Source organism: Artibeus jamaicensis, unplaced genomic scaffold (genome assembly GCF_021234435.1).
Source record: "Artibeus jamaicensis isolate MK-2021 breed Jamaican fruit bat unplaced genomic scaffold, CSHL_Jam_final scaffold_614, whole genome shotgun sequence".
Taxonomy (NCBI): domain Eukaryota; kingdom Metazoa; phylum Chordata; class Mammalia; order Chiroptera; family Phyllostomidae; genus Artibeus; species Artibeus jamaicensis.
In genome coordinates this window covers 1,478,136-1,503,471 of record NW_026522050.1, presented here as the reverse complement: position 1 = coordinate 1,503,471, position 25,336 = coordinate 1,478,136, and the positions used below count along the sequence as shown (strand labels likewise).

Below are 25,336 nucleotides of genomic sequence, written 5' to 3'. Positions count from 1 at the left end.
ATGGCCGGCAAAGGGCTCTGGGCTGTCTCTAGGAGGGGTGTGTGGTTGGGAGCTGTCTCTAGGGGGGCCGCTGCGCTGCTGCTCAAGCTCCGAGTTTCATTTAAACGTGTGTCTGTCTGGGGGAGGGGCTGATGGAAATGGTGGGGTCTCGCCACCCTGGGGAGGGTGCTGAGAGTGTGGTGGGCTCAGGGAAGGGGTCCCCGCTCCCCCAGCTAGTCCTTGGCAGCCCTACACTCCCACTCCCCTGCCCACCCCAGCACACCAAGGGCGTGTCCTTTGAGAAGTCCGGAGCTCCAAATGGGTGGACATATGGTGGTTTCATCATCCTGGCTTTTCTCCCGAAAACCTTCCCTGAGCTGCTCCAACACACCACAGGGGCTCCCACGCTCCACAGAGGCTGCAGCCCATGTGGTTTTATAATTAGCAACCCCTCTGCTCGCACAGGAAACCAAGCCTGAGCCCCCTCGGCCACCGCCTCTCTGACCCATGGGCGCCACCGAGTCTGTCAGCTGCTACAGGGAAGGGTGGATCCTACCTGCTTTGTTCTGGGATTTGGGTGGGGTGCTGGGCTCCCGGCACTGACCCTCACCCCAACCCTGGCCGACTGCACTGGGTGATCGACAAAGATGGCCATGCGAGTCGGGCACCCAGGGCCCCTGCCTGGGAAGCAGGAGCTCCTGTCTACATTCAGCAAAGGAGGAACAGACTCAGGCAGGGAGAAGGCACCAGTCCCGGTGAGCAGCAGAGCCTCGATTCGAACCCCTGCAGGTCTGCCTGAGGCCTGCCTTCTGTGTGCCTTGCCTTGAATGGAGAGGGGCAGAACTGGTGGCTGGGTGTCTTAACCCTGCATAGTCTGGTGGCCTTGGGCAAGTTCTGTAACCACCTCATTTGATGGAAGAACAGGAAGGGGGGGTAGCGGGTAGCAAATGCATGGTGACATTTTTACTTACTGGGGAGCAGAAATGTTCTCATCTCACATGGAACCTCTGTGATAAAACAGAGCTGCCATGTGGGGTCCGGAGCAGTGGGTGGGCTCCCTTGCTTTCTAGGTCCGTGTGGGCAGACGGCCCCAGAGGCCTCTTAGTGCAGGAGCTCTGGATGTGGGTGGAGTCACCCTTCTGTGTCCCACCAGCCTCTAAAAGGAGGCATTTTGCCCAGGATCTAGGAAGCAGGGGATGAGGTGAGGAGAGGGCACCTCTGGGACGGTGCCACCTCTGGGACGACCTTACCTCTGCCCAGAAACACTGGCCCTCCCTGATCTCCCGCCACAGCCATAAAACTCAGATTAGGGGCCTGAGGTCCAGGCCAGCAGGGGTGCAGCCACCAGCCCTCAATCCCTCCAAGTCTCAGACCAGCTGCCACTTCCTGGGGCAGCTGCCCCGCCACCCTGGGGAGGGTGCTGAGAGTGTGGTGGGCTCAGGGAAGGGGCAGTCTGCCAAGCAGCGCCTCTGGCACAGTCCACGATGACTCCTGAGTTCTATGTTTTCTGTGTGTTCTCTCAGCTTGCATGAGCACACTGCACCTCTTGGGTGACCCCCTGGAACTGAGGGGCTGTGCTAAGCCTTTAGGGACCCAGGCTGCAGGGAGAGCATTTACTGTTTAATCTTCCATGTGGGTTGCTCAAATCTGAGTTTATTGCTACAGAATTGAGCTGTAAGCTTTGTTTTTTGGGTTAGGGGCTCGTGGGGCTCCCACTCGGGAGTCAGGCAGACTGGGTTTGCCTCTCGTCCAGTGTGCCTGCTCTTCAAGCCCTCAGGGCTCGGCGGTGTCGTGGGGAGAGAGCACCGACTTCCCCAGTTGTGACGGTCAAGGCAAACCCAGCACAAGGCAAACCGGTGAGTGGTGCCAGGAGGACTGCCAATCAGATGCCGGCCGTCAGGCCAGACACCCACTGCGAGGGCTGGCACACGGGGCCTGGCCCGTAGAACCCGGGCACCTGCTCGTAGGCCCCTTTGCCACAAGCACGCCCGGGGTGTGCCCCGCCGTGGTTACACAAGTCTGAACCCTTCCACGGTGCATCAGCTTCCGGTTTGTGTCCCTTCCCTCTGCTGGTACACAGTTCCCCTCCCCTGTTCTGTGACATGGCTGGCCCCACCCTTTGTAATTGTTATTTTTGTCACTGGTCTGTCTGCTTGGTCAGAGTACCAGCCTCACTGTACCTAAAACCCCCTGGGGCTAGTACGAAGTCCGGTCAGCCCTTTTGTACTTGACCCTTCCCAGTGCCCAGAGCCCCACGGGCGCCCACCTGTCGGGGGCGAGGGTGGGGCCCAGATTGGAGGAGATGCTGTGAAGGTCCAACAAGGCAGACACCTTCTCCCTAGCCCCAGGGCAGGTAGCTAGCTCTGTCATCAAAGGTTCTCTCAACTTCTCCACTCCATCTTCAAATAAACTACTGCTCAGCCCCTGCCAGGACAAGGAAAGGGGCTCATCAGCCCTGTTTGCAGGCGTCGATTAAGTGGAGGCAGCAGCTGTAGGAGCTGAGCATGACTGGGCATGGGCCTCACCCGGCACCTTGGCCCCCCAGACGGTCTGCCAGTGCCCCGGCAGGCACCGTGGGGAACAGGCCGCCGGGAGACAAGGAAGCACCAGAAGCCAGCTCCAGCACAGTTAAACTTTTTTAATGGGAGAAAAAGGCCGCTTTTCTTCCAACAGGCAAGCGTGGATTCGCCACTGCGCCCGACGGTGAAGACCTGATGGTGCGCCTTCCTTCCCACCTGTTACCGTGGGGGGGGTGGCCAAGGCCAGCTGGATGGAACCAAGCCAGCTGCCAGGCACTCGGACCCAGCAGACAGAAGCCTGGAGGGCAGCCCTGGGAGGGTGGGCTGGGGCCAGAGAGGTCCGAGTGCAGGGTCCCAGAGACCCCCATGAGAGTGCCCGGTGGGAACCCCGCTCCCCCTGCCACGGTGGCTCTGCGATGGCCGCCCGGGCCCCCAGACCTCACACAGCCTGGCTGAGGCACAACAGTGAGGCAGACTGAGCCTGCCTCTCGCTGGTTCTCGGTTATTGCTCACCTGGAGAAGGTGTTCGAAGGACCTCCAAGTCATGTGACACCCTTCGCTCAAGGGAAGGAAGGAAGGAGAGGGCTTCCCTGGGAAATGAGGGGGGAGGGCGGTGAAACAGGGAAGGAGCGGGTTGTCCCTGGTCGCTGGCCACTAGGCCAGGGCTGGCGCACCAAGCCATACCAGGTCCATGAGGACCCAGCACCCCCCAAAGGTGGGGCAGGGAGGTACCCTAGAATGTCCCAGGAAACTGAGGGTGCAGCACATAGCCACCTCTGGGGTCCCCCGTGGGGTGAGCTCTGCACGCACTCATGTCTAATGGGTCCTGGGGGGGGAACTGCCCCCCAAGTTGGAGTGTGTGAAAGGTGACAAAAATCACAGTTTCTGAACGAGTGGCTGGGAAGTTACTGGAAAATTTGGTCAAGTATAAAAGGCATTACTTTTACGGAACCAAAACTAGCTTATATATTTTTCTGAAAAACATTTTCTCTCACACCCACCCATCCTCCTGACCCCCCTGCAAAAGGCAGCTGGGCCTGCCACTTGAGGGGTGGGAGCCCATGTGAGCGAAGGGCAGGCCGGTGCCCAGGGGGCTGAGGGCGGTGGAGGCACGAGCAGCAGTGGGGCCGGGAGCACGGGGAGGAAGCCGCTGGCTGGAAGCAACAAGACTCGGTTTAGGAATCAACATGTCATTCCTGTCCACACACGGCCCCAGGGTCCGGCAGCGGCCAGGCCAGGCCAGCTGGGACGGTCACGGTGGCCGTAGTGCTGTGCATCCAGAGCGGAGGCGGGGCGAGCAGAGCTGTGTGCGTGAAGGCGTGGGGCTGTCAGACGGAAGAGGAGGCAAGAAAGAAGGCCGCCTCCAATGTTATATATTAAAAATATCCATAGTTCTTGTGCATAAAATTCCATCATTCACATACGAGTCTCACCCGCCTCCCCTGCTGGGCCCAGGCACAGCTTGAAAGAACGATGGTGGTTTTCCTTTTCAAGAGCTGAGGGAACAGCCACTCAGTCTTTATAGACCTTGAGAACTGGTGACCCTTTCCCTCCCCCTAGTGTCCGCCTGGCTGGGCGCTGAGATGGCTGGACGCACGGGGACCGGGTGGTCACTCGAGCCTCCGCTTGGATGGGGGGATCAGGTGTGGGGGCAGGTCAGTGGGCAGCTCGTGGCCCTCCAGCTTGACCTTGATGAGGTGGTTGGCCAGGGCAAACTCCTCATCGTCCAGCAGCCCGTCCTTGTCCACGTCGGCCAGCTTCCAGATCTTCCCCAGCACCGTGTTGGGCAGCTTGGACTTCACCATCTCCTTCTTGGCGTTGGCGCCCGTGATCTTGCCGTTGACAGGCGACAATGTGTAGAAGATCTCGTCGTAGGTGGGCTTGTCCTTGCCCACCACCCACTCGACGTCATCTATGCCTTCACCAGCCCCCTCGCCGTAGCCGTGCCCGAAGGGCCCGTTCATGGTGCCGTCGAAGGCGCCGCCCTTCACGGCCTGGGAGGGCATCAGGGACTCCTCCTGGCGCACCATCACCATCAGCCGCGCGATGTCGTTGGCCAGCATGTCGTCCACTGTGTCCAGCAGCTTGGGCTTCAAGGCCTGGAACTTGCTGAAGTCCTGGGTCTGCAGGAGTTCCTGGGGGGGGGGGCAGGGAGGAAGGGGGAGGTGGACTCCAGGTGGAGCGGGCAAAGCCACGGTTCCTAGGAGGAGTGGGCTCCTGGCCACAGCCCCAACCCCTCAACAGCCCAGGCAACCATAGATACCCCCTGGGGCCCCGGTTGGTGTGGCTCAGTGCGGGGCAGATGGCGCCGGCCTGTGAACCTAAAACAACTCCTAGTCAGGGCACACGCCTGGCTTCCTCTCACACATCCATGTCTGTCGGAAGATAAACACCCTCCTTGCAGGTCAAGGGAGAGAATTAACTGGAATGAGGCCAGAGTGCCTGGCATGGTCCCTCATCTCCCCGCCGCCCAGGCTGCCACCCCACTCCCCTCAGGACTTGGGTCCACTTCTCCAGTTCCAGTGGCGGGTTGGTGACTAACCCGGATGCTTCCATTTGGGGAGCCCCACTCCACGAAGACCCACTGGCCCACACCTCCCTCACTGCGCCCTGGCCAACTGCCCGCTTAGGGCTCGGAGCACCACACCTGCATCTTGCGGAGGCTCGGGAAGTCGCCGGGGGATATCTGATGCTCCCGCTCAATCTTGGCGTAGATCTCGCCCAGGTTGTTCACCAGCTCTTTCTTTTTGCTCTCTTTACCGAAGACATTGGGCATCTCCTTCTTGAGGGAACTGATGATGTAGGCGTGGACCTGGGAAGATGGGGAAGGGGCACCTGGTCACCTTGTCAGGAGTGTGGCCGGCAGCTGGGCTCCCCGGAAGGGCGGGACAGTGACGCAGGAGGCCAGAGGCAGCCCGGGCCCACATTCTGCCCATACACGTGGCAGAGGCATGGCCCCTGCTGCCCTGCCTACGCAAACATGTAGACAGGACGCTGAGGTCATAACACTCCCGTGCAGCCTGAATTCTATTCCTCTTTGTCATTATGAAAGCCTCGGGGATGACTAAAGTTTAGAAAAATCCCACAGGGCTTTTCCCAGATGTCCAAGCTTTAGCTTAGCTTCAATACCTTGCCAGACATCTGCTGATTCAGGGCAGCACACCCTTTGTCCCCCCACAGCAGGTGATGCTGGCAACCCTCCAAGGGCACCAGCCCTGCAAATCCTCTGCTTTGCCAAGCCACGTCTGGCTGCCGTGGGCTGCAGCCAGCCAGTCTGTGCCCCCTTCTCCCAGACTCAACCCCTTCAAATCCCCTCCACTGGCCTGACCTTATCTGTGTTAGCCTAGGAGCCTGGTGGAGAACCGCCCAGGGAAGCGGCCCATCACAGAGTCACAGTCAACTAGTGGCCCAGAGAGAACCACTCACTCCTGGAAAAGGAACAGCAGGTGGGGAGCAAGATCGGAGACGACGGGGCTTCCCAGGGACGGTGACTCAGTGCGCCCTCAGGCCAGGCGATTGCACAACCACTTCTGTAAATGAACAGGCAGACCCAGGTCTGCCCTTTGTTCTGTCCTAGAAGGAGGCTGGGTCACAGCTCCGGCAGCCCTGCCAGGAGAGGGGCTGGGCAAGGGAGAGGGGAGCTGCCCTTCCTGGTGGCCTGAGCAGGGGCTGCATCAACCTCTCCTCTGTTCATTGCCTGGCCTCCTTCAGCTTAAGATGTTCCTTGATCCTTTGAGGTCAGGAGCCAATTACTCAGGTTTTCTCATAGGTCCCTTTCTTAGAACAAGCTGCTTTCACCAAGCAGGTTCCAGAAGTCACTGATCTAGAAAAATGAGCAGCCCTGCAACTTCACTCTGCATGCAGATCCCCAGGGGATCACGTTCAAATACAAACTCCGATTTGGCAGGGCAGAGGTAGGGCCCGAGAACCCACCTTCTGATAAGCTCCACTGCGGCCCACGAGCACCCTGGGTAACCAGGGTGGAGACACAGCCCAGTAGGAAAGGGTGCGGGTCAGTTCTCATTGCTTAGGCCAAATGCTACCTGATACCGGGCCTCGAGACAGTGTGGGGTGCCCTGGGCCGCCGTGTTCTGTCCACAGAGGAGTCTCCGAATCGCAGGGCTACCCATGGGCAGCTGGCTCCTTGGAGGCAGGAGCACTGCCCACAGGGCTCTTCTTGGCTCTCCCAGGACAAGGCCTGCCACCCAGTGGGGACGCCCCATCCCCAGTCCTGAGATACTCGGGAGCCAGGGTGACTGTTCCCCCAGCCACAGGACTGCCTCCTCCGCCACAGCCGCGGCACCCACGGAACACCTTCCTACCCTCCGCATGCCCGTCGGCCCTCCGCCACTGTTTCATCAGTCGGTGATGCACAAGGGTCCCTGCTGGCCGCCACAGCTGACCAGCTGGGGCTGAGGGCCAGGCTCTGTGCCTCGAGGACCACGGCTTCTCATGTGAACAATGACCCGGCCTGAAGACTTACACAGGCAGGCTCAAGACTGGACACTATGCAAAATCATATGTCCTCAGGGAACACGCTCTGTTCCTTTGTGTTTGAAGGGTCCTGGTGGCATTTCCCAGGCCCGCAGTCTCATGTGTTTGGCCAGATGATGAGATTTCAAACTCCTGAGCGATTCAGATGCTGCCAGCAGGCCCCGAGCTTCCATGGAGGGGCAGGGGCGAGTCCACACGGCCTCTGGGGGCTGAAGCCACCCGGCGTTCTCCAGCTCAAAACCCACTTCTCCACCAGCTTCCTCTCCTGGCTTAAGCATCCGCTCCCACCAGAGGCCCCGCAGCCTGGCCCACGCGACTGAGAGCATTCCCCAGACGTCTGCTTCTGCAGCAGCCTGGGGTCTCCCCAAGATGCTACAGATAAATTACTGCTCATACTGTCTAACCAGTGCTAAAAGGGTGGGGACTTGTTAGTCCCCACTGTGTCCTCAGCACTCAGCACGTGCTGAGTGTACATCGGTGCCCCAGAGACCTGGGAAGGGCACTGACTGGTGTGGCTCAGTTGGCTGGGCATCATTCTGCAAAGTGAAAGGTCACCGGTTTGATTCCCAGTCGGGGCACGTGCCTGGGTTGTGGTTTTGGTCCCTGGTTGGGGTGGACAAGAGACGACTGATCAATGTTTCCCTCCCTCTCTTTCTCCTTCCCTTCCCACTCTCTAAAAATAAATAAAAATCTTTATTAAAAAGAGAGTGAGAGAGACCTGGGAGGGGGAGCCCATGAGGCCTTAACCTGCGTGCCCACCCACTCCCACTCCCCGGGCTGCCTGGTGGCACAGTGGCACCTTCCAGTCGGAGGTTTACGCGCATTGAGAAGAACCTCACTCAAGGCTGCACCCACGGGAGCAGAGAGGACTGGCTCACACACAGCGCAGTGGGGCCTCGGGCACCCCGCAGGGCAGGGCAGACCAACCCCGGCCCCGCCCGGTCTACCTTGGCCAGCCTGGCCCTCTTGATCAGGTCGTTGAGCTTCCTCAGGGCGGCATTCCGGGGCAGGGACTGGATGTCTTTGAAGAGGTCCTGCTCCTCGGCCTCGAAGAGCTTGCGGTTGTCGGCGATGAGGAGGGGGTGCGACCAGAAGGAGCCGATGTAGACCCGGACCACCTCAGGGGTGTTGATGATCTTCCCCAGGGACCACATGAGGGCCCCGTACACCCGCATCAGCTGCTGGGTCTCGATCTGGTCGGCCTTGTTCAGCACCACTCGGATCTTGTCCTCGTGGTTCTTGAGGGCCTTGATGACTTCGGAGAACTCGTCAGAGATGTCCAGCTTGTGGGCGTCGAAGAGCAGGATGATGCGGTCCACCCGCTCGGCGAACCACTCCAGGACAGCCGCGAAGTCATACCCTGTGGGAAGAGAAGGGTGAGAGCTCTGGGACCTCAGGGGACAGACTGACCCGACCTGGCACCTCTCCATGTGGGGTCATTTATATTTCCAGAATGTATTCACATGGATAGCACAGCACCCTGAGGGCAGGGTCACCAGGTCCCCCAATTTCTGCACCCACAATGGTAGCACCCTCACCCATGCAGAACCTGGCATTAAGAGATGCTTAAAAAAATAAATAATGCAAAGGTCAGAAAACCCAAGCTCTCAAGTGGGTCAGGCCATGGCAGAAGTGAGGAGGAGACCCTGGCAGCACAGCTCAGCAATGGGTGGTGAAGACAGACTCAGGTGCCCCGGCACAGCGGTGACAGCAAGTAAGGGCAGTGCCATGGGCGGCTACTGCTGTCCAGGTTCCCTGTCCTGCAGGAGACTCACGCCTCCTCCACCCTGGGGGCTGGCAAACTCCCGGGCCCACCACAGCTTCTGTAAATGAAGTTATATGGAACGGACCCCCCGCAGTTGCACTGCCTGCACTGCTTCATCTCCCACAGCAGAGTTCAGCTGTTGTGACAGAGGCTGCAAGGCCTGCAAAGCCAGAAGTATGAAGTCTCTGACCCCGCAGAAAAGAGTCTGGTGACCTCTGCACACAACGAGCCAGTGAAGCGTGAAGCCACTTCCCGCTCTACACCTTGAAGGCCCCTCTAAAGGAGGGGCTGCACGGGGCAGGAGCTGGGACTCCTCCGTTCAGGACAGAATGGTCTCACTGCAGCAGAAACTCATGGTGCCCCTGCTGTCCGGCAGCGGAAACGAACGAGAAGGAGTGCGAGCACCTCGTCCTTTTCCCTCCCCTGAGGACTGGAGTGCGCACGCCAGGAGAGGAGCTGGGGCGGCTTCCGTCCCTCACCCTGGGGGGCTACCCTGGGCTCAGAGATGACAGCTGCCCGGTGCAGGTGGCCTTGCAGGATGGTTATTTTTCACACAAGCTACCTGGTATCCGATTTATGCCAGTGGATTTGGCGGTTTCTGTGATAGCAGTTCGACGTGTCCTATTTTGTAATTATGCCCCTTCGAAATGTTTCCATCTCTTCCACTGCCCCCAGAGGAAATAAAAATTCTCTCCTTCCAGGAGCCCCCAGGAGAGGCAGGAAGCCCTGTGGGAACAAGGCCCGAAGACCCTGGGGAGCCTGGGTCCCAGCCCCTGCGCTGCCGCTGCCTCTCTGGCTGATTTGGGACAAGTGCCCTTGTGTCCAGGCTCACTCTCCTCGTCCTTCACCTGCTGCCCACGGGACCCCCAGATGTAGGCTGGCCTTCCCCGCACCACCAGGGCTTCCCAGAGTGCAGTTCCGCTCCACCGAGGAGGCATCAGCCAGAGAAGCCACTCCTATGGAGGAGAGCTGGGGACACTGCCCAGAAACCAACCAATCAGATGCCGCTCCCCTCCGGCCAGGTGGGGATTCAGACCCGTGTTTTCTGGACAGAAAAGCAAGCAGGTAGAGGAGGACACCTAAGAAGAGGACGAAGTGACAAGAAAAGGCCCAGTGCGACCTTCGGAGCACAGGAAAGGCAGTCCTTGTCCTCAGGAACCTGGGCAGCAGTGTCTGGACCTGGGGCTGAACTCAAGTCCACAGGCGGCCCCCAGGGAGCCGCTGCCTCCATTGGGCCAGAGCCCGGCCCCATCCCCGCCTGGTCAAATGATAAACCTTCTGGCCACCAAGCCCTCCAGGTTCAAGTGTGCTTCAGTGTGGCCGACGTGCCCGCAGCCCGGTATTCCCAGCCTCTTCCCATGCTCCGGCACTCAGAAAGAACACAAGCTTTTAACGAAGACGGCTCTGGATTCAACCCCCCAGCTCCAGCCATCAGCTTTGTGACCTTAAGTTCTTAACTTCTGAGTTCCTCATTCTTCATCTGTAAAGTTTAAAAGCCAGTTCCTCCGTCTACCCTCACGGGAGGGTCTCATGAGGCAAAGTGGTGGGCTCCGGTCACTGGGATGACCCATGAGTCGGGCAGGCGAGGGGAGAGGTGACCGAGCCCACTGGAACAAGGGCCAGGCAGCCTGGGATTGCGTCACTGATTGAGAACGAAGGGCGACAAATGTTGGGTTTGGCTCCTAGGTCAGAGGCCAATTTTCCTACTTTGGCCAGACACTGAAATTTAAGGAAGACCCCGAAACTTAAGGAAGACCCCCCCCCCACCAAGCCACTGCCTCTGCCCACTCAGCACGGTAGCCGCTCCAGGGTGACAATGCATGGCTGCCTTCTGCCCCGGCACAGCAGGAAACAGGATGCTCTGATCAGAAGCTGCCACTCAGCTGGCTGGGGTTCCTCGGCAGGGTGGAGGGGAGGTGGTGCAGGTGAGGTGGGGCAGGGAGCAGCAAAGCCGCCGTGACTCTGAACTTCGGTCTGGGCAGGGGAGCAACCAGCCTCCTGAAGGCAGGGGCAGCTGGCTGGAAGTGACAGGGCCGCGGGACTCGCCGTGCTCAGTGTGGCCGGGCATGGAGCAAGTGCCAGCCGCTCCCGTGACAGCTGCCAGCAAAGCAACCCTCACAGGCTGCAAGCTCCAAAGTACAAGGCCCTGTGGACCCAGGACACTGGTCAGCTGGGTCCCAGAGCCGCAGAGGAGACGCCCAGAGTAAAGCCCTCAGCAGAAAAGAACCGAGGAGCAGGCTGAGCAAAGTGGGGCAGAGAGCGCTGCCCCCCGCTGGGGAGTCTGCCGGCCTTGCGCTGCCTTTTATGGCTGGCTCCGGACGGGCAGGTCCACGCTGAGAAAGTGATGACTAAGGACTGAGCAGCAGCTCCCTCTTGGCAAAAACGAGGCCCCACGTCTCCCCTTTTCAAACTGTTTGTCCTCACACCAGCACAAGTTCAAATGACCAGAGTCCCACAGCTGGGGAGGCAGAGACGCCACAATGAAGGCGCCGGGGAGAGGGGCGCCCTGATGGGCTGGGCTGGAGCCCAAGTTAGCTTTGGCCCAGAAGTGAGGTCACCCTGACACTCCACCCTACATGGCCTCAGCCCCCCACAATGGTGGGGGGCCAGGCACACGGTGGGGAAAGGCGGGGGTGAGGCACCAGAGTCACTGCCTGCAGAGCCCAAGTCCCAGCCAGAGCCAGTGCCCCGCCGCCCGCCGCCCGCACACCCGGTTACTCGCCAGCACCTCAGCTGGCAGCCAAGAGAGCGAAGTCCATTTTCTGCAGGTGAATGAAATTTCCTGTTTATTATGGAAAAATCTCACTTTCGGTGAGGGAGACACAATGGCTGGCCAAGTCCGCCTACAGGTCACAAAAAGGGTCCCAACACCGAGGCCTGTGTGGTGTTGCCGCAGGTCTATGAGCACGTATGACCAGGAGGCAGCCACCACCAGGCCCACCCCTTGTCCCTTAGCCCCCCAACACCTCACTGGGCCCGAGAAATGGCCTGTCTAGCCTGGGCCAGAGCGAGAGCATCTATCAATCCGTGAACCGGCCAGGCGGCCACAGTCCCCATGCAGCCCGGAGCTCCTGTGCAGGTGACAAGTACAGGGATGAGCACCAGTGCCCTGCCCCCCGGCGCCACCCAAGGCAGGACACCTTCAGGCTTTGGGACACATTAGAGGTCAGCCTTAGTGACAGGCTACAATCAGGCATCAGCCACCACCGAATGCAAGGCAATTCCACAATGAGTGGGAAGTCGTGCTGTCCCTGGTGGAAGAGAAAACTGTGCCCCCACCCATGTAGATGGGGACACAGGTCTGCAGCTTCGTGTGCCTCAGGCTGGGGGGTGGGGCGGTGAGAGCGCTGACACCCCTGACCCAGGAAGGACATGGACGGTGTGGCCCCAGGGGTACGCTGGCACAGAAAGGCTGCCCTACGGGGCGGGTCAACGCCAGGCCATCGCCCACAGGGGACCAGCTCTGGCTCAGAAAGCTCCAGGACCCTGAGGACGTTATGGAATAGTAACGTAAGCCAGTCACAAGGGACAAATATGGTTCCACTTACAGGAGGAACCCGGAGGTGGTTGCCGGGCACTGGAGGAGCGGAAGGGGGTTAGGGTTCAGGGGTGCAGAGCCTCTGTGTGGGAAGAGGAGAACGTGCTGGAGACGGTGGCGGTGGCGGCCCCACGACAGGAACCCGTTTAACTCTGCTGAACCACCAGCTAAAAGTGGTTACGTCTTGTACACCGTGTACTGTACCCCACCCCCACCCCAGTGCCGGGGGTTCGGGCAGAAAGGCGGGGCCCATCGGCTGTGGGGACGAGGCCCTCCCTTGGGCTGGGTTCCTGAGCCCTCCTCAAGGGGTCTGCCGTCACCGGGCACCCCGGCCCGGCCGGTAGCAGCCAGATGTGCTGCCTCCTGGCCTGACCCACCCTCCGGGCACAGGTAGTTCCAGCAGCCAGAGGGAAAGCTGCCTCACACATTCCGAAAGTCTCTAGAACATGAACAATAGAGGGTTTGCCTCCAACCAACTTCTGTTTCCTGCCATTCAGTCTGCGGCCGGGTGTTTCTTGCCGTAGCTCCATCACACACGCCTCCAGCCCACGCTGGGCCCGGGAGGGCACAACCGAGACGAGGAGCTGAGCACCGACCCCGGGCCGGCCGGCCGGCCGCTGAGCCTCCGCAGGCTAAAGTTCTTAAGAGACCACCTTTTCCAGGGCAGTGCAGTGGTGAGGACAAAGGGGCCTCCCCACGCCTCCTGTTCACCCAAGAGAAATTAAGAAATTAAAATTTGCACTGTGCACAAATGTTTATAGCAGCTTCATTCAAAACTGCCCACACTGGAAACCCCAATGCCCTTCAGCGGGGGAAGGAATGGGTAACAAACGACTGCCCAGCCACGGGGGAGGCAAACCACAGACGCCCTCAAGCACAGGAGGAACCTCAAAAGCACAGGCTAAGTGAAAGCAGAGACAGACACCCGACACACACCGTAGGGCTCCGCTCAGGACGTTCTGGAAAAGGCACACTTTGGGGACCGGCTGCACCGGGGCTCGAGGAACCTTCTGGGGTGATGGGAACTCTCTGTCTAGGCCATGGTGGCGGTTATGCACCTGCTTCAGAGAGCTGACACCTGGAAAGGCACATGTCACTGTATGTGGTGTGGACCTCAGGAGATCTGACCTAACGGTGCGAAAGGACTGGGGCCAGAAGGGAGGACAGACGGACTCTGGAATCAGTCCCACGTTTGAATCCTGAACCTTCTGAACCACCAGCGGCAAGAGCCCAGCAAGGCTACATTCCCTCTCTGAGCCTCAGTTTCTTCATCTGAAACGTGAAAATGCTACATCTCCACCTCTCGGGTCTGCTGTGGGCGCTGAGTGAGCGCCTGGTGCGTTGTAAGCACGGGGAGTTCGAGTACTCGCACGTGGGATGCGTAGTTTGGACTCGAGACGTTCAGAGTCTGATGGTGTGTGGGCAATGGCTGCTTCTAGTGAGTGAAGCAAGCCTCGTACGCCAAATATAAACCGAACATTTGTAGGCGCTCAGGCCAGCTGCCACCCAGCCAGCCGCTAGGCTGGCAACCCCGGAACAGGTGCCGAGCGCCGGCACCGGCTGGTACCACTCCTCCGCAGGCCGAGCAGCCCACACCCCTCGGCAGAGTGGGTAGCATTCCCGTGGAGGGCTCAGGCCAAAAGCTGTCTGGCTGGACAGGGTGGGGAGGTGCAGGGGAGATGGTGAGAGGCAAGCTTTTAAGAGGGCACTGCACAGGGGCCCAGCGCCCGGAGGAGGCCCTGGAATCCGGAGGGAAACCCCGCTGAGTCAGTGCTTCCCCGCCCTCTAGCTCCTCCAGAGGTTGGCCGGGAAAAGGCCTTCCTCATCGAAGTCTGGGAATTCCTGGGTTTTCCAGTGTCCTATTCTCAACCGGCTGACATTCGTAGAACATCTAATTGCGCACCAGGCACTAGGACAAGAGCTTTCCACTAGGAAACGCCTGTGACCCAGGACAAGGCCTACTGCTACCCTGTGTTACGGTGCAGCTCCCAGAGCTGGGGGCCACTCCGGGGCCTAGCCCCGAAAGTGCTCACCTTCCGTCACTAACTGCTCTGTGGGCGCTGTAGAGCCAGAGCCTTCCACCAGGCCTGCGGGCTAGCCCGTGACGCATTCCATGGGCTGAAAACCCACGGCAAAACCCTGGCCTGGATGGCTTTTAGGGGTGGGGCATCTCAGGAGGGGGTCAGCAGGAAGGTCAGCACCTCTGGGTCAGAGGGCTCCAGCTCAGGGCTGGGGAGGCCATGCCCGACCATGAAGGAGCAGGCCGGCTCCCGGTCGTGGATGGAGTCTGGGAATCAGGGACAGTGAGCAGGAGGGCAAGGGAGAGCCCAGCCAGCCCCAGGTGACCAGCAGGCCCTGGCCAGGGCCCTTCCTGCTAGCCTATGGATGGCCTAAGGGGCGCTTTATGGCTTGGAGGCAGAGACCAGGGGAAGAAAGAATATCCCAGCACTGCAGTGCAAAGCCCAGGACCACGGGTCCACTTGTGACAGCGCGCTGGGAGGGCAGCGCTGTAGGGGAGCTCAGGTGGCCCCCCCCCCAGGAAGGACCGCAGGGGCCCACGGCCTGTCTGCTCCAAGCTCTCAGGGCTCCTCCACCCCAGAGCACCCCGTCAGCACAGTGCGGTACAAGAACAAGTTCTGCCAGGCTCCAGTCCCGGCGCTGACACGCTAGCCCGTGCAGCATCTCGGGCTACTCCCCAACTTTGCTCAGACTCCGTTTCCTCTCCCGAAAAGTGGCAGCTCCCTCGTAGGTGCAGCTGTGGTGATGACTGCAAGGAGCGGGTCTGCTCGGTGGAAAGCCAGGCACAAGGCTGGCCCGGCTCCGCTCTCCTAATCCCAGTCCTCAGGACACCTCACTGCTGGCACAACTTCCGGGGGGGGGGGGGCACACCGAGACAGGAAAGCTCCGGCGTGGCTCACAGCCACATGGCGACAATGGGGCAGGGCACCAGCTGGGTCCCTGCTTCCTGGGCCAGGACTCCCACCGAGGGTGCCTCCCAGGGCTGCCACTAAGTATCCTGATGTAATTGTGCAGGTGGCCAGTGACGCAGAAGCCGAGGGCACCAGTGCAACCAGCCCCAGATGCTCTTTGGAACACCTGCGCCTGTCACCCAGGCGGCACTTGGAACGAACTCTGTGTCCACAGGTCACCTTGCTCTGCTGACAGAGGGGACGTTATCTTTCAAATCCCTCGGGAGATAAGCACAGCAAGGAAGTGAGGAGACCTGCAGCAACTCCCAGGGCTCTCTCGCAGGGCCTGGGCCGTGTCCCGGTGGCTCTGGGCCCACATGGGTCCTACCTTCTCTTCACCAACCGTATTTCTTGCACACGTTAGGGCCCACGGGAAAGGGGAAAGAGTCTGGAGGGTCCAGGCAGATAGGGTGGGAAATGGAAAGGGGTGCCATTAATTAGCAACCCTCATGCACACACCAGCTCCAGACGGATGTTTGTGTGTTTCCAGGGAGCACGGGTGGCGGCCGCAGACGCTCCTGCCGCCCGCCCGGGACCCACGGTCTCTGCCGGCTCTATCTTTCTGCGCGGGAAACACCTGCTCTCCACGCCAGCAGCCGAGGGCGCCAAGGGGCGGCGGCCGGGGAGCCTGGAACACGCTGCCCCACTCTGATTTCCCCTGCTGGACACGGCGACACGGGGCCTTTGCAATAACTGATGGGTGGGGCCTCAAGGAGAAATCCACTCCCATTCCATCCACCCGAAGGCCACCACCCCTCTGGACCCACACCCAGGACGTCTAGGAGGCCCCGCGTGATGGCCTTCCTCTTGCAATAACATCCTGACACCAAATGTATTTCACAGCAAATCCCAGCTTGGAAACTTTTCATAAAACACTTTAAACTACAGCCTCCAGGGCTATGGAGGGGAAGAAACGGTCTAGTGACACCAGTCTGATCTCCCAGCAGAGCGAAGTGCTCATCTTCAAACCTCCCTCCTCCTTCCTGTCTCTGATGGGGTGGGAGGGCCTTCTGTGGGCCCCCAGGGACCCGGGGGCCGCACCTTTACACCTGGAGAGGAAAAGGCGGGCCCCACAGGTGGAGCCGGGGGGCGGGGGGACAAAAACGGAGTCCACCTCCTGCTGGCCAGGTATCTGCCATCTGCACGGGCAACTAGGAGGCCAGGGCTACTGTGGTCACGTCACATGCCCCCTCTGTGTGACTAGAGGACACGCCGAGGCCCTGCCCTGAGGAAGAAGAGGAGGCAGAGCCTGGGTACCTCCTGCGTCTAGACAAACACTCCCAACTTCTCAGCTGGCCAGGTCTAGGGACACAGCTCAAGTGTCAAAGACAGCGGTAGGGGAACTTCCCGGCACTGGTCAAAGACAGCTGCTTCTGAGTTCCCTTTACGTGACAGCAGACCCACAGAGCCCTAAACCCTTCCCCTCAGAGACCGTAACTCCCAGCTCTGAAGGTCACACTGAGGGTGGCTTTCTGGGAACACAAGCCTCTGTTCATGTACCGTCCCTCGTCTGAAGGAAAACGTGTACACCAACTGCTCTGGGGGCTGGGGACACTGCGCAAGGCCCAGAGGGAGCCCCCATCAGAAGAAGCCCCTCCGTTTACCCCTCCAGGTCGTTAAATAGACAGTTCTATCGAGACTCGAAGAAGTCCCTCTTAGCTCAGCCCTGGAGGGAGACAGAGCAGCAATTTCCCTTGGTGGGCCTTTCCCTCCACAGGAACTGATTCTGACATTCTAGCCTCGCTCTGGCACAGGACAAGGCTTTCGCTCGCCAGGCAACTTTCTTAGAACCAGACTAGGACAGTAATAGCAACAAGAGAAAACTGGCCCTAGCCTTTTTAGAATGGGGTCCCTAAATCTGCTCCCTTGAACTCCTGGGATGTCAGTACACTCGGGTGAAGAAGGTAAAAGCTCAAGGCCGGTCTAGAGACGGAGTCTGAACAGGCTCCGCAGGCTTGGACGCAATCCTACAGGCAGGGGCCCGGGGGTAGGAGAGGAGGAGAAGGTCTGTCAGCACCAGGGACCACCAGCCCCTCGCAGTCACAGCAGACACACACTGTCCCCCAGGCCTCAGGCCCTGGCTTCTACCGCAAAGCTCAACAATACCAGGCAGCCTGAGGGAAAGGGGTGCAGGAAAAATGTGCAAGTTAATGATGAACAAACTGTTCCCTGGTCCTCAGCCCCTCAATCTGCTCTCCTTTCAGTTTCACATTTACGGCTGCAGGCTCGACGCCGGGCCCTGGATAGCATCAGCAGCCTGCCCTCCTGCTCCCTGAGCTCCCCGCCCTTCTACAAAAAGGCTGGGGGCGGGGTGGGGGGGGGTAGTGCAGGCGACAGAAACTGAACGCAGATCAGTCACCTCCTGAGCCAGATCTTTAGAAAAGCTTGGCAAAATTGAACCTGGAGCTCACAACTCAAATGGGCCTTGTGTACTCAGTCAGCACAAAGGCCTTCCACCCAGGGAGGCTGCTACTCACTGACATTTAAGCAATTCAAACACATTCCACTAGTCCCTAAACGCCGAACAAACTCCTGCCAGAGTCTCCTCTTGGTGGCCCGTGGAAGTCCACCCGTCCTCTCACAGGCCTGCAGGACTCACTTGGGACTGTGGTGTCGGGAGGCAAAGCTTTTAAACTCTCACTAAGGGGAGCGAGCGATGCTGACGCTGAGCAACGTTCTGTGACCACACAGCCAGCACGAGGCCCCACCTCCCAGCCTTGCTTCCCAGCGTGCTCCAGGAGTTGCAGAGCACGAAAGATACACAGCACTGGCTGTGGTCTCACATTGCAGCTCTTGTGGCCTTAGCAAAGGGCGCCAGGGAGGAAAGCAGAGCCTGCCTGTCAGGGCTTGGAGCGAACACACGAGGCCGGTGGGGAACGACTCTCACTAGGGCAGGGGCAGAGCTCAAGGGGGGCATCTGGTCCGCATCCCAGGTCAGATGGAAGCAGTCTGACCACCTCGGGCGCCCCGGCCATCTCAGCCTGTTTACCTCTGCTGATGCGCTGCTTCTCTCCAGACAGGATCCCCGGAGTGTCGATGATGCTTATGCTGTCCAAGACCGGGTTGGGCAGCTGGGCACACATGAACCTGCACGAGAGCGAGAGCCGGAAAGAGAGGGGTCAAGACTCAGCTACCGCTGCTCTGAGCGCCCAGCTCTGAGCGCCCAGCGGTGCTTCTGTGCGCCATCGCCACCTCTGCGTCCTTTCCCAGGGCAAGGAGCTCAGAGGGCTTCTTTCATCTTAGTTTCCAAGGGTGGCTGGCAAGCTGTACATACTCTCTTTTCTGCTATCTAACCAGCAGACTCAATCTGATCCGCATCAGCATATCCTCACATTAGCTTTCCCCTGGAGTTCAAGAGTTCAGATTTCTGATGTGTCAGTGAAAACTGCACAAGCCCAGGTCACCATTCAATCCCAGAAGGGAAGCAGAAGGGCGACCCCGGAACTGTGTGACTCCATGTTACAATTTTCAACCACTGGCTACGTTTGCACATGCCGAGGAGACGGTCCTTTCCTACTGCTGCTGTGTCCAGCCCCATCCCCTGCACCCAGCTCCTTGGGGAAGGGACTGCAGTCCTCCAGCTTCCTCCAGCAGTGGGTGGCAGTGGAAGCTGGAGGACCACATGGGCTGGTCGGTGGGCAGGATGCAGACACCACTCTCTGAAAAGTCCAAGTCTGCAGAGGAGGAGTGAAGCCACGGAGCGATCAGCAGCTCGTGAGCGAGCGCCTCGCGGTGTGTGCCTAGTTCCCATGGGACTTGACAGCCCAGAACAGCAAAGGGCTGTCCCAACTGATAGCAGAGATTTTTGATTAGACACAGGAAAGGCTCCTTTAAAACCTTCTCTGCAAAAGGTATTACGAGCAAAGAAAACACTGACCCAGTGTCTGTAGGATGGCTTACAGCTGCCTTTCCAACTATGGGGAGGAATCGGAGCTGATTAGCTTCCTCTTTTGGCCCCACCCCCAGGTGACCAGTGGCCCACAGGCCAGGGGTGAGAGGTATCACCTGCAAATACACAACACAGCAAAACCAGCTGACCCACAGGGCGAACAAACCTTGGACCTCAGCCTCCCCAGCTGCCCGCAGCAGAGTCTGCGTTCCGTAAATCAGGGTGTGCCAGACCTGGGGTTCCTGCTAGGGAAGGGACTGGCTGGAGAGAGGACCAAGCTGAAAGGGTTTGAAATAAAACCGGCTCTGGGAAGTCAGTCACATACATGAAAATGCCTTGTGGATGAGACTGGTAAGCTAACATCTGCAGGACTCAGAAACGAGCGCTCTGCAAAGCCCAAGAAATGAGGTGGAAAACACGAAGGGGAGAAGGCAGCACAGATGCACCCCATCCCATCTTCTCATCAAGGATGTCCGACAACAGATTTCACTTCGCACCAGAAGTGGGAGGTAATAGTTACGCAACGTGTTTTCACAGGATGATCTTAGGACCCCTGACTGAGCCAGGCGGTCCTGGGGCCACGCCATCTGATTTTTATCTTAGAACAGTCACTTAGAGGGGAAGCGCCAGAAAGTCAAGTTCATGACTCAATGGGTCTCTTTACGAGGGCTGGGAGAGGCTGTGTCAGCCAGAGAAGAGCCCCCTTTGTGTGCCCTGGCTGGCCGGGGGGCACAGGCTGACACGGCTCAGGCCTCTGCTCCAGTGCGAACCCAGGCCCCACCCTGAGCTCGATAAGGGCCCTTTCAGCAGGGCCCTTAGTATTTAGGGAACCCTCTGGAGATGAGTGGGTGGCAAGAAGGAAACAAGTGGGGCTGTTGCGTCCTGCGTCCTGCGGCACCAACAGCAGCGAAGCGCCTGTCTGGGAACCCAGCACTCCCGAGTTCCTCCAGGTGGGAGCAGCAGCAATGGCTGCACAAACACACGTGCACTTGCTGGGTGAGCCTGACAAATTTCCTGAACTAATGAGGCAGGGGTCACCAGGGTGCCTAAGGTCCCTTCCAGCCCTGAAACCTTAGGTCTGCAAATGCAACAAACAGGCCATGTGCCTGTTTCTCCTTTCAAAAACAAGGTTTGCTCTCACAAGCAGAAGTGGAGACCTAAGGGCAAACGAGGCAGGTATAGCTACCCTTCCTTCTAAGCTCCCAAAGTTCTGCATGAAACAGAGCCTTAATAATGCTTGGAATTCCCAGCAGAGCAGCCAAACTTTCCACAAGATTGCACCGCACCCACCGGTTAGCAGTCTGAGCCAAACCCCTATCTACAGACGGACACTCTGCTTCTGCAACACCGGCATCCTTCAGAGAGAGGCCCAGGCCAGGGGCTCACCGCTTCAGGAGTCTCACTAAAGGGCTTCGAAGGCCCTGCCACACACAACTGCCACCAGCTGTGACAGGAGGACAGGCTCAAAGGTCTGCAAGGGCACAAGAACAAGAGCAGCCTCTCTTCTCTGTTAATGGTCAGCCCTGCAACTGGAAGTAGGCCTGGCCCCAGCTTGGACTGGGCCAAGCTGGTCTGCCCTGTGCAGTCGGACTGCGTCTGGAAGGGACTGTGATCACACAGGGTGGAGACCTGGAGGGCAAGAGTCGAGGCTCTCACCGAGACCCAGACTCCAAAAGGCATGTTGAGTCACTCCTTGAATGGAGGGTGGCAGAGAGGACAGATCTGTGAAGGGCCCTTCGTGTGGCCCATGGGGGTGGGGGCTGACTAGGGCTTCCACATTCCTTTAGAGGAAAGTGAATTTGGGTGTTGCACTCCTTAGAGAGGAGGTGAATGAGTTTTATCCGTAGCACTGTGAAGGTTAGAATCTTAGAGGATTAATTATTTTCATCATGAGAAGGCAGGTTTTGTCCGTCTAACTGGGGAACCTGAGGCCCCAGTAGGGTAAGGAACCTCCTAGTGAGTCTAGAGAGGGCCTTAGGGTCTGAACCTTATTCCAGGAGCTCCCAGGGCCACTCCCCCAGGCTGCTTCCTGTAACCCCTAAGACAGCACGGACCTTGGCAGAAGTGTTCCCATCCCATCCTTCTGCTGCCCCAGACAGATCCTCCCCGTTCTCCTACACAAAACCGCCGGCCCCAGGGGAGACACAGCGCAGCAGTAAAGAGAATGGCTAAAAGTTTCACCATATTTTTCCACTTAAGAAACAGACCCTAGAGGGGGAAAAACGTGGTTTTGAATGAATTAGGTGTGTCCAGTCTGGGGGAAGCGGGTGGAGGCAAGACTAACCCCTAGTTCTGAAGGAAGGAGGACTGGGATCTGCCGGGGGTGGGGGGCGGTGGGAGTTAAACTGATAACCTAGAAAATTCTTGGGGGATGACCGAAGCCCGGAAAGCCGGTGACGCCCACTCCCAGAGCCCAAGGGGGGTTTTCTATGGAAAGCAGCAGGGAACTCTGTACACTGTCCCTGGGAGTGGTCGCTGAGGGTCTCGTCGTGGCCTTGGAGACAAAGAAGGCGGAGAGGCCGCCGCGGGAGGGTCGGGACCCGAGTGCCGCATCGGGGCTCCGGCCGTTCCCCTCAGCTCCCCCGGGCAAGAGGAGAGTACCTGTTGAGGAAGGCGTTGCCGAAGGCGTTGAGCTTGCGGAAGGGGCGCTTCGGGTCCACGACGAGCGCGTTGCCGGGCACCATGCCCTCAGTGGGGCCGTGCATGACGGCGATGAAGGAGTCGGTAGTGGGCTCGGGCCCGATGCGCATCCCCGGGAAGTCCTGCTCGATCAAGTGCCGGATGAAGGTGGTCTTGCCTGTGCTGTACTGGCCCACGAGCAGCACCATGGGCTTGTTGTCGAAGTCAGCGTCCTCCAGAGCCGGCGAGTGGAACTCATGGAAGCGGTAGTGCTCCTCCAGAGGCAGCAGCTTCTGCGAGTACAGCTGCCGCAGCCCTTCGGCCACCGTCTGGAAGAGCTCCGGCTCCTTCTTGCGGCGGGCATCCTTGCTGACCCAGCTGAACATGCTGCCGGAGACCGGGCTGGCTGCTGCCGGACAGAGCGGCGGCTGGGAGCAGGGAGAGGGCGGGCAGCCGAGGCGGGGCCCGGCCGGCGGAGGGGTGGAGAGGCGGAGAGGACGCGGAGCTGCCGGGGAAGGGGCGGGGAGGGGCCGGCACTGCGCAAGCGCGCGTCACAGGCCGCGCAGCGCCGTCCGCGGAGTGAGGCGCGCGCCTCGTCGGGCGCCCTTTATAAGGTAGGTGTCCGTGTTCGGGCGCGCGCCGGGAAGGCGGGGCAGGGAACTGGGTAGGGGAGGAAGAGTGCTGCTTGCGGACCCCACGCCACATCTTCCCTCCCCCGTCTCCTATTGGCCGATTCCAAATATCGCGAGCGCCGCTTGCTCGGCTCCCCGCCCATGTCCCGGTGCCGTGGCAACCACAGCGGTTTCGCCTCTGCCGTAGAAGGGCGTTTTGCGGAAGTGCTGCGGTTGGGAAGGGGGGAGGCGGTGGTCGGGAGTGAGGAGGTCTGGGGCCCGCGTGCCTTCCAGCACCCGCGAGGCGCCCAGTTAAACACCCCAGCTTCCTGACTGTGCGCCCCACCTGCGGTCTTCCCTCCCCACCCACCCCTGATCGGTCCTCTTCCGCCCACGGGCTCAGAATCCCCGGAAACGGGAGGACCCCGGAGGCTGCTGCCTACACATCTGCACTGCCCTTCCTCGCCACCTCCTCTCTCAGCCCTGCTTCCCTGACACTTCCTTCCATCTCCGCATCTTTGCTTTGGGAGAGGGAGTGGCAAGAAAGAGCTGGTCGAGGAAGCTGAACATCCAAGGCGGGGTGGTGACTAGGGAAAGAAGAATGGGGAGGGAGAGGAGGCCAATGGGGAAAGTCTGACTAGCAACAAGAGATCCCCTTAGGCCAAAGGGGCTGGAACTGGGACAGGGACACACGCGGTGGAGGATGTGTGTGACGTTGGACGTGGGGAAGAGAGAACCTCCCTAAAGAGGCTGCAGCTGTGGCAGGGTGGAAGGGGGTAAAGAGGAAGTTGAAGCCCTCTGGTCTCAGAGTTTTAAGGAAGAGGAAATTCCCTATGTGGGGAGGAGGGGAAATGTGGAGTAACTGAAATCTTGTGGGAACTTTGGGGGGAATTAAAAACCCAAATACTTCCGCTTTCCTCTCCAGGTCACCGCGAGTGACTATTTTTTCACTCTGACCTGTGGCCACCCCCTTACCAGTTCCTGGCTGTGCTGTTAGGCTCATTTCCCTGTCATCAGCACTGGCCACACATAGGTCCCCTTGGCTTTCTAGGCTGATGAGAATCTTCAGTGGGTGATGTCAGAGCTTTGGGGACTGTGATTGTTATGTAACCATAACAACGTGCAGGATACCAAAGTGTAGGACGGGGTCCTGGAAGGCTCCTGGACAGATCTAAAAAGTACTCAGAAACTTGGAGGCCTGGTGGCCAACTATCTGGCTTCTGAGAGATGTATGTGGGAGCCTAGAGGGCTGGGTGCCTATATCGGAAGGAAGCAGGCTGTCAGACTAAGAGGACAAGGCAGGAACTCAAATTTGAGAGCAAGCAGTATATTAGGGGAGCTGGGTCCAGTGGGAGGTTTGGTTACCCACCCCTCAGAGGGTCAGGCAGACCTCAGTGTCTTCTGCGGGACTAAGTAATGTTAAATCCATCATCTTCCCATTTCTCTCTAGGCATTGGAGAGCCCTGCCTGCAATCTCAGGTCCCTGATTTACTTCTTTTAGTTGGATTTCATTGGCATTCTTTCCATCAAGCACAGTAAAACATGAAAAGAAGCCATGAGACTTTTTTTTTTAGCCTTCTTCTCAAAAGAGGATATTGAGACTCCTAGGCAGGCTGTCACCAAAAGGCTGTGTGCCAGCTGGTGACCAGGAGCCTCCAGGGCCCAGTCCAGACTTCCTGGGCCAGCCTCAGAGCCAAAGGGCTTGCCTCCTACATGGCACTTTGAGGGGTCCACCCCGGAGATGCAACTTCTGGGCTGTTCCGGGGAAGGGCCTGTGGATCCTGAAAGAGGTGGTTGTTCAGTGGCCTGAATGCGGTTTTGGGGGGCTGGGTCCCCGGGAGCACTGGCACTGACCCATCATGGTCTGCACATCTCCCCAGAGCCCTGTGGGCTAGGGAAACCCAGCCCTGTGAACAACAGAATGTCCCCGGGTTATTTATAAATGAACCAAGCCCCTCTAGGTTCTATATGGCCACTCGGCTTTCTTCAAGGAGCTCAAAGGACTGGAAGAGGAGATCTTTCTCCCTTAAGAGGTTCAAATGGGTGGAAATTAGTTTCCCCAGTGTCCCGGGCTCTGCACCAGGGTCCTGGGCAGCTTCCTTATCTAGTAATGCCCCAGACTGGGAAAATGTCCTAACTTCCTTTCCTCCTGTTTTTTTGTTGTTGCTGCTGTTTGTTTGTTTTTTTAAGTAAGGTAGCCTCTATTTGATGAGAAAATTTTGTGAATCGTCAATGAGCCATTTTACTATTGATTTCTCCATTTCACTTGCTGTCTTTGCCCAGGTCCTGGGGAGAAGACTGGGGTAGGGTTCAGATACTTCCTTTATCTCAGAAATAATGTCTGTCTCTCACTCCCGGTATTTTTTCTTCTTTCAGATTTATAGACACACACATGCAAAACAGCCTCCCCTGAGACTGTGCTCAGGTGGTGGATAGAGGCCACCTGCTGTCCCTCAGAGCAGTTTTCTTGGTCCCATAACGGCCTGGTCTAGACAAGTGCCTATAAGGGCCCTAAAAGCCACTTTTTAGAAAATGGAGTTTTCCTCCAAATATGGCAGAAGAACCAGGCTGGGCAAAGCCAAAAACAGGTAGGTTTGTCCCTGAGGTGACAAGTGCTTCATTCTTTCCACTGAGAAAGTTTGCATATTAGCGCGGCTTTTTGTCTCACAGACGCGAGGAATAGATTTGGCCAACAAATCAGTTTGCCAAAACAAGGCAGAGAACTGGAGACGCCTGCTCCCCCGCAGTCCAGGGTCCCCGGTGCTGGTCAGAGGAGGGTCCACAGCCCTAGAGACCTCTTGCCTGAAGAGGCCCAGCAGTGGGCACGGCCCTTGAACTCCACTGGCCTCTGGAAGCTGGGCCTTTGGAACGTTAACGCTGTGTTCTTTCCAGGCTCGAACCATTGGAAGTCACAAGGCTGGGCAGGAGGCAAAGCAGAGGAAGAGAGTTTCTA

The 25,336-nt window shown here is 58.8% G+C and overlaps 1 protein-coding gene across 1 annotated transcript; it reads right to left on the bottom strand.

Annotated features, from left to right (window-relative positions):
* Positions 1–2,602: 2,602 nt before the first annotated feature.
* Positions 2,603–22,306, bottom strand: EHD1 (EH domain containing 1). The gene is made up of 5 exons (XM_037146437.2): positions 21,755–22,306; positions 18,254–18,351; positions 7,940–8,352; positions 5,146–5,310; positions 2,603–4,633 (listed from the first exon to the last, which is right to left on the bottom strand). The coding sequence occupies exons 1-5, from the start codon at positions 22,156–22,158 to the stop codon at positions 4,109–4,111; spliced, it is 1,605 nt and encodes a 534-aa protein (XP_037002332.2). The 5' UTR covers positions 22,159–22,306; the 3' UTR covers positions 2,603–4,108.
* Positions 22,307–25,336: the final 3,030 nt, after the last annotated feature.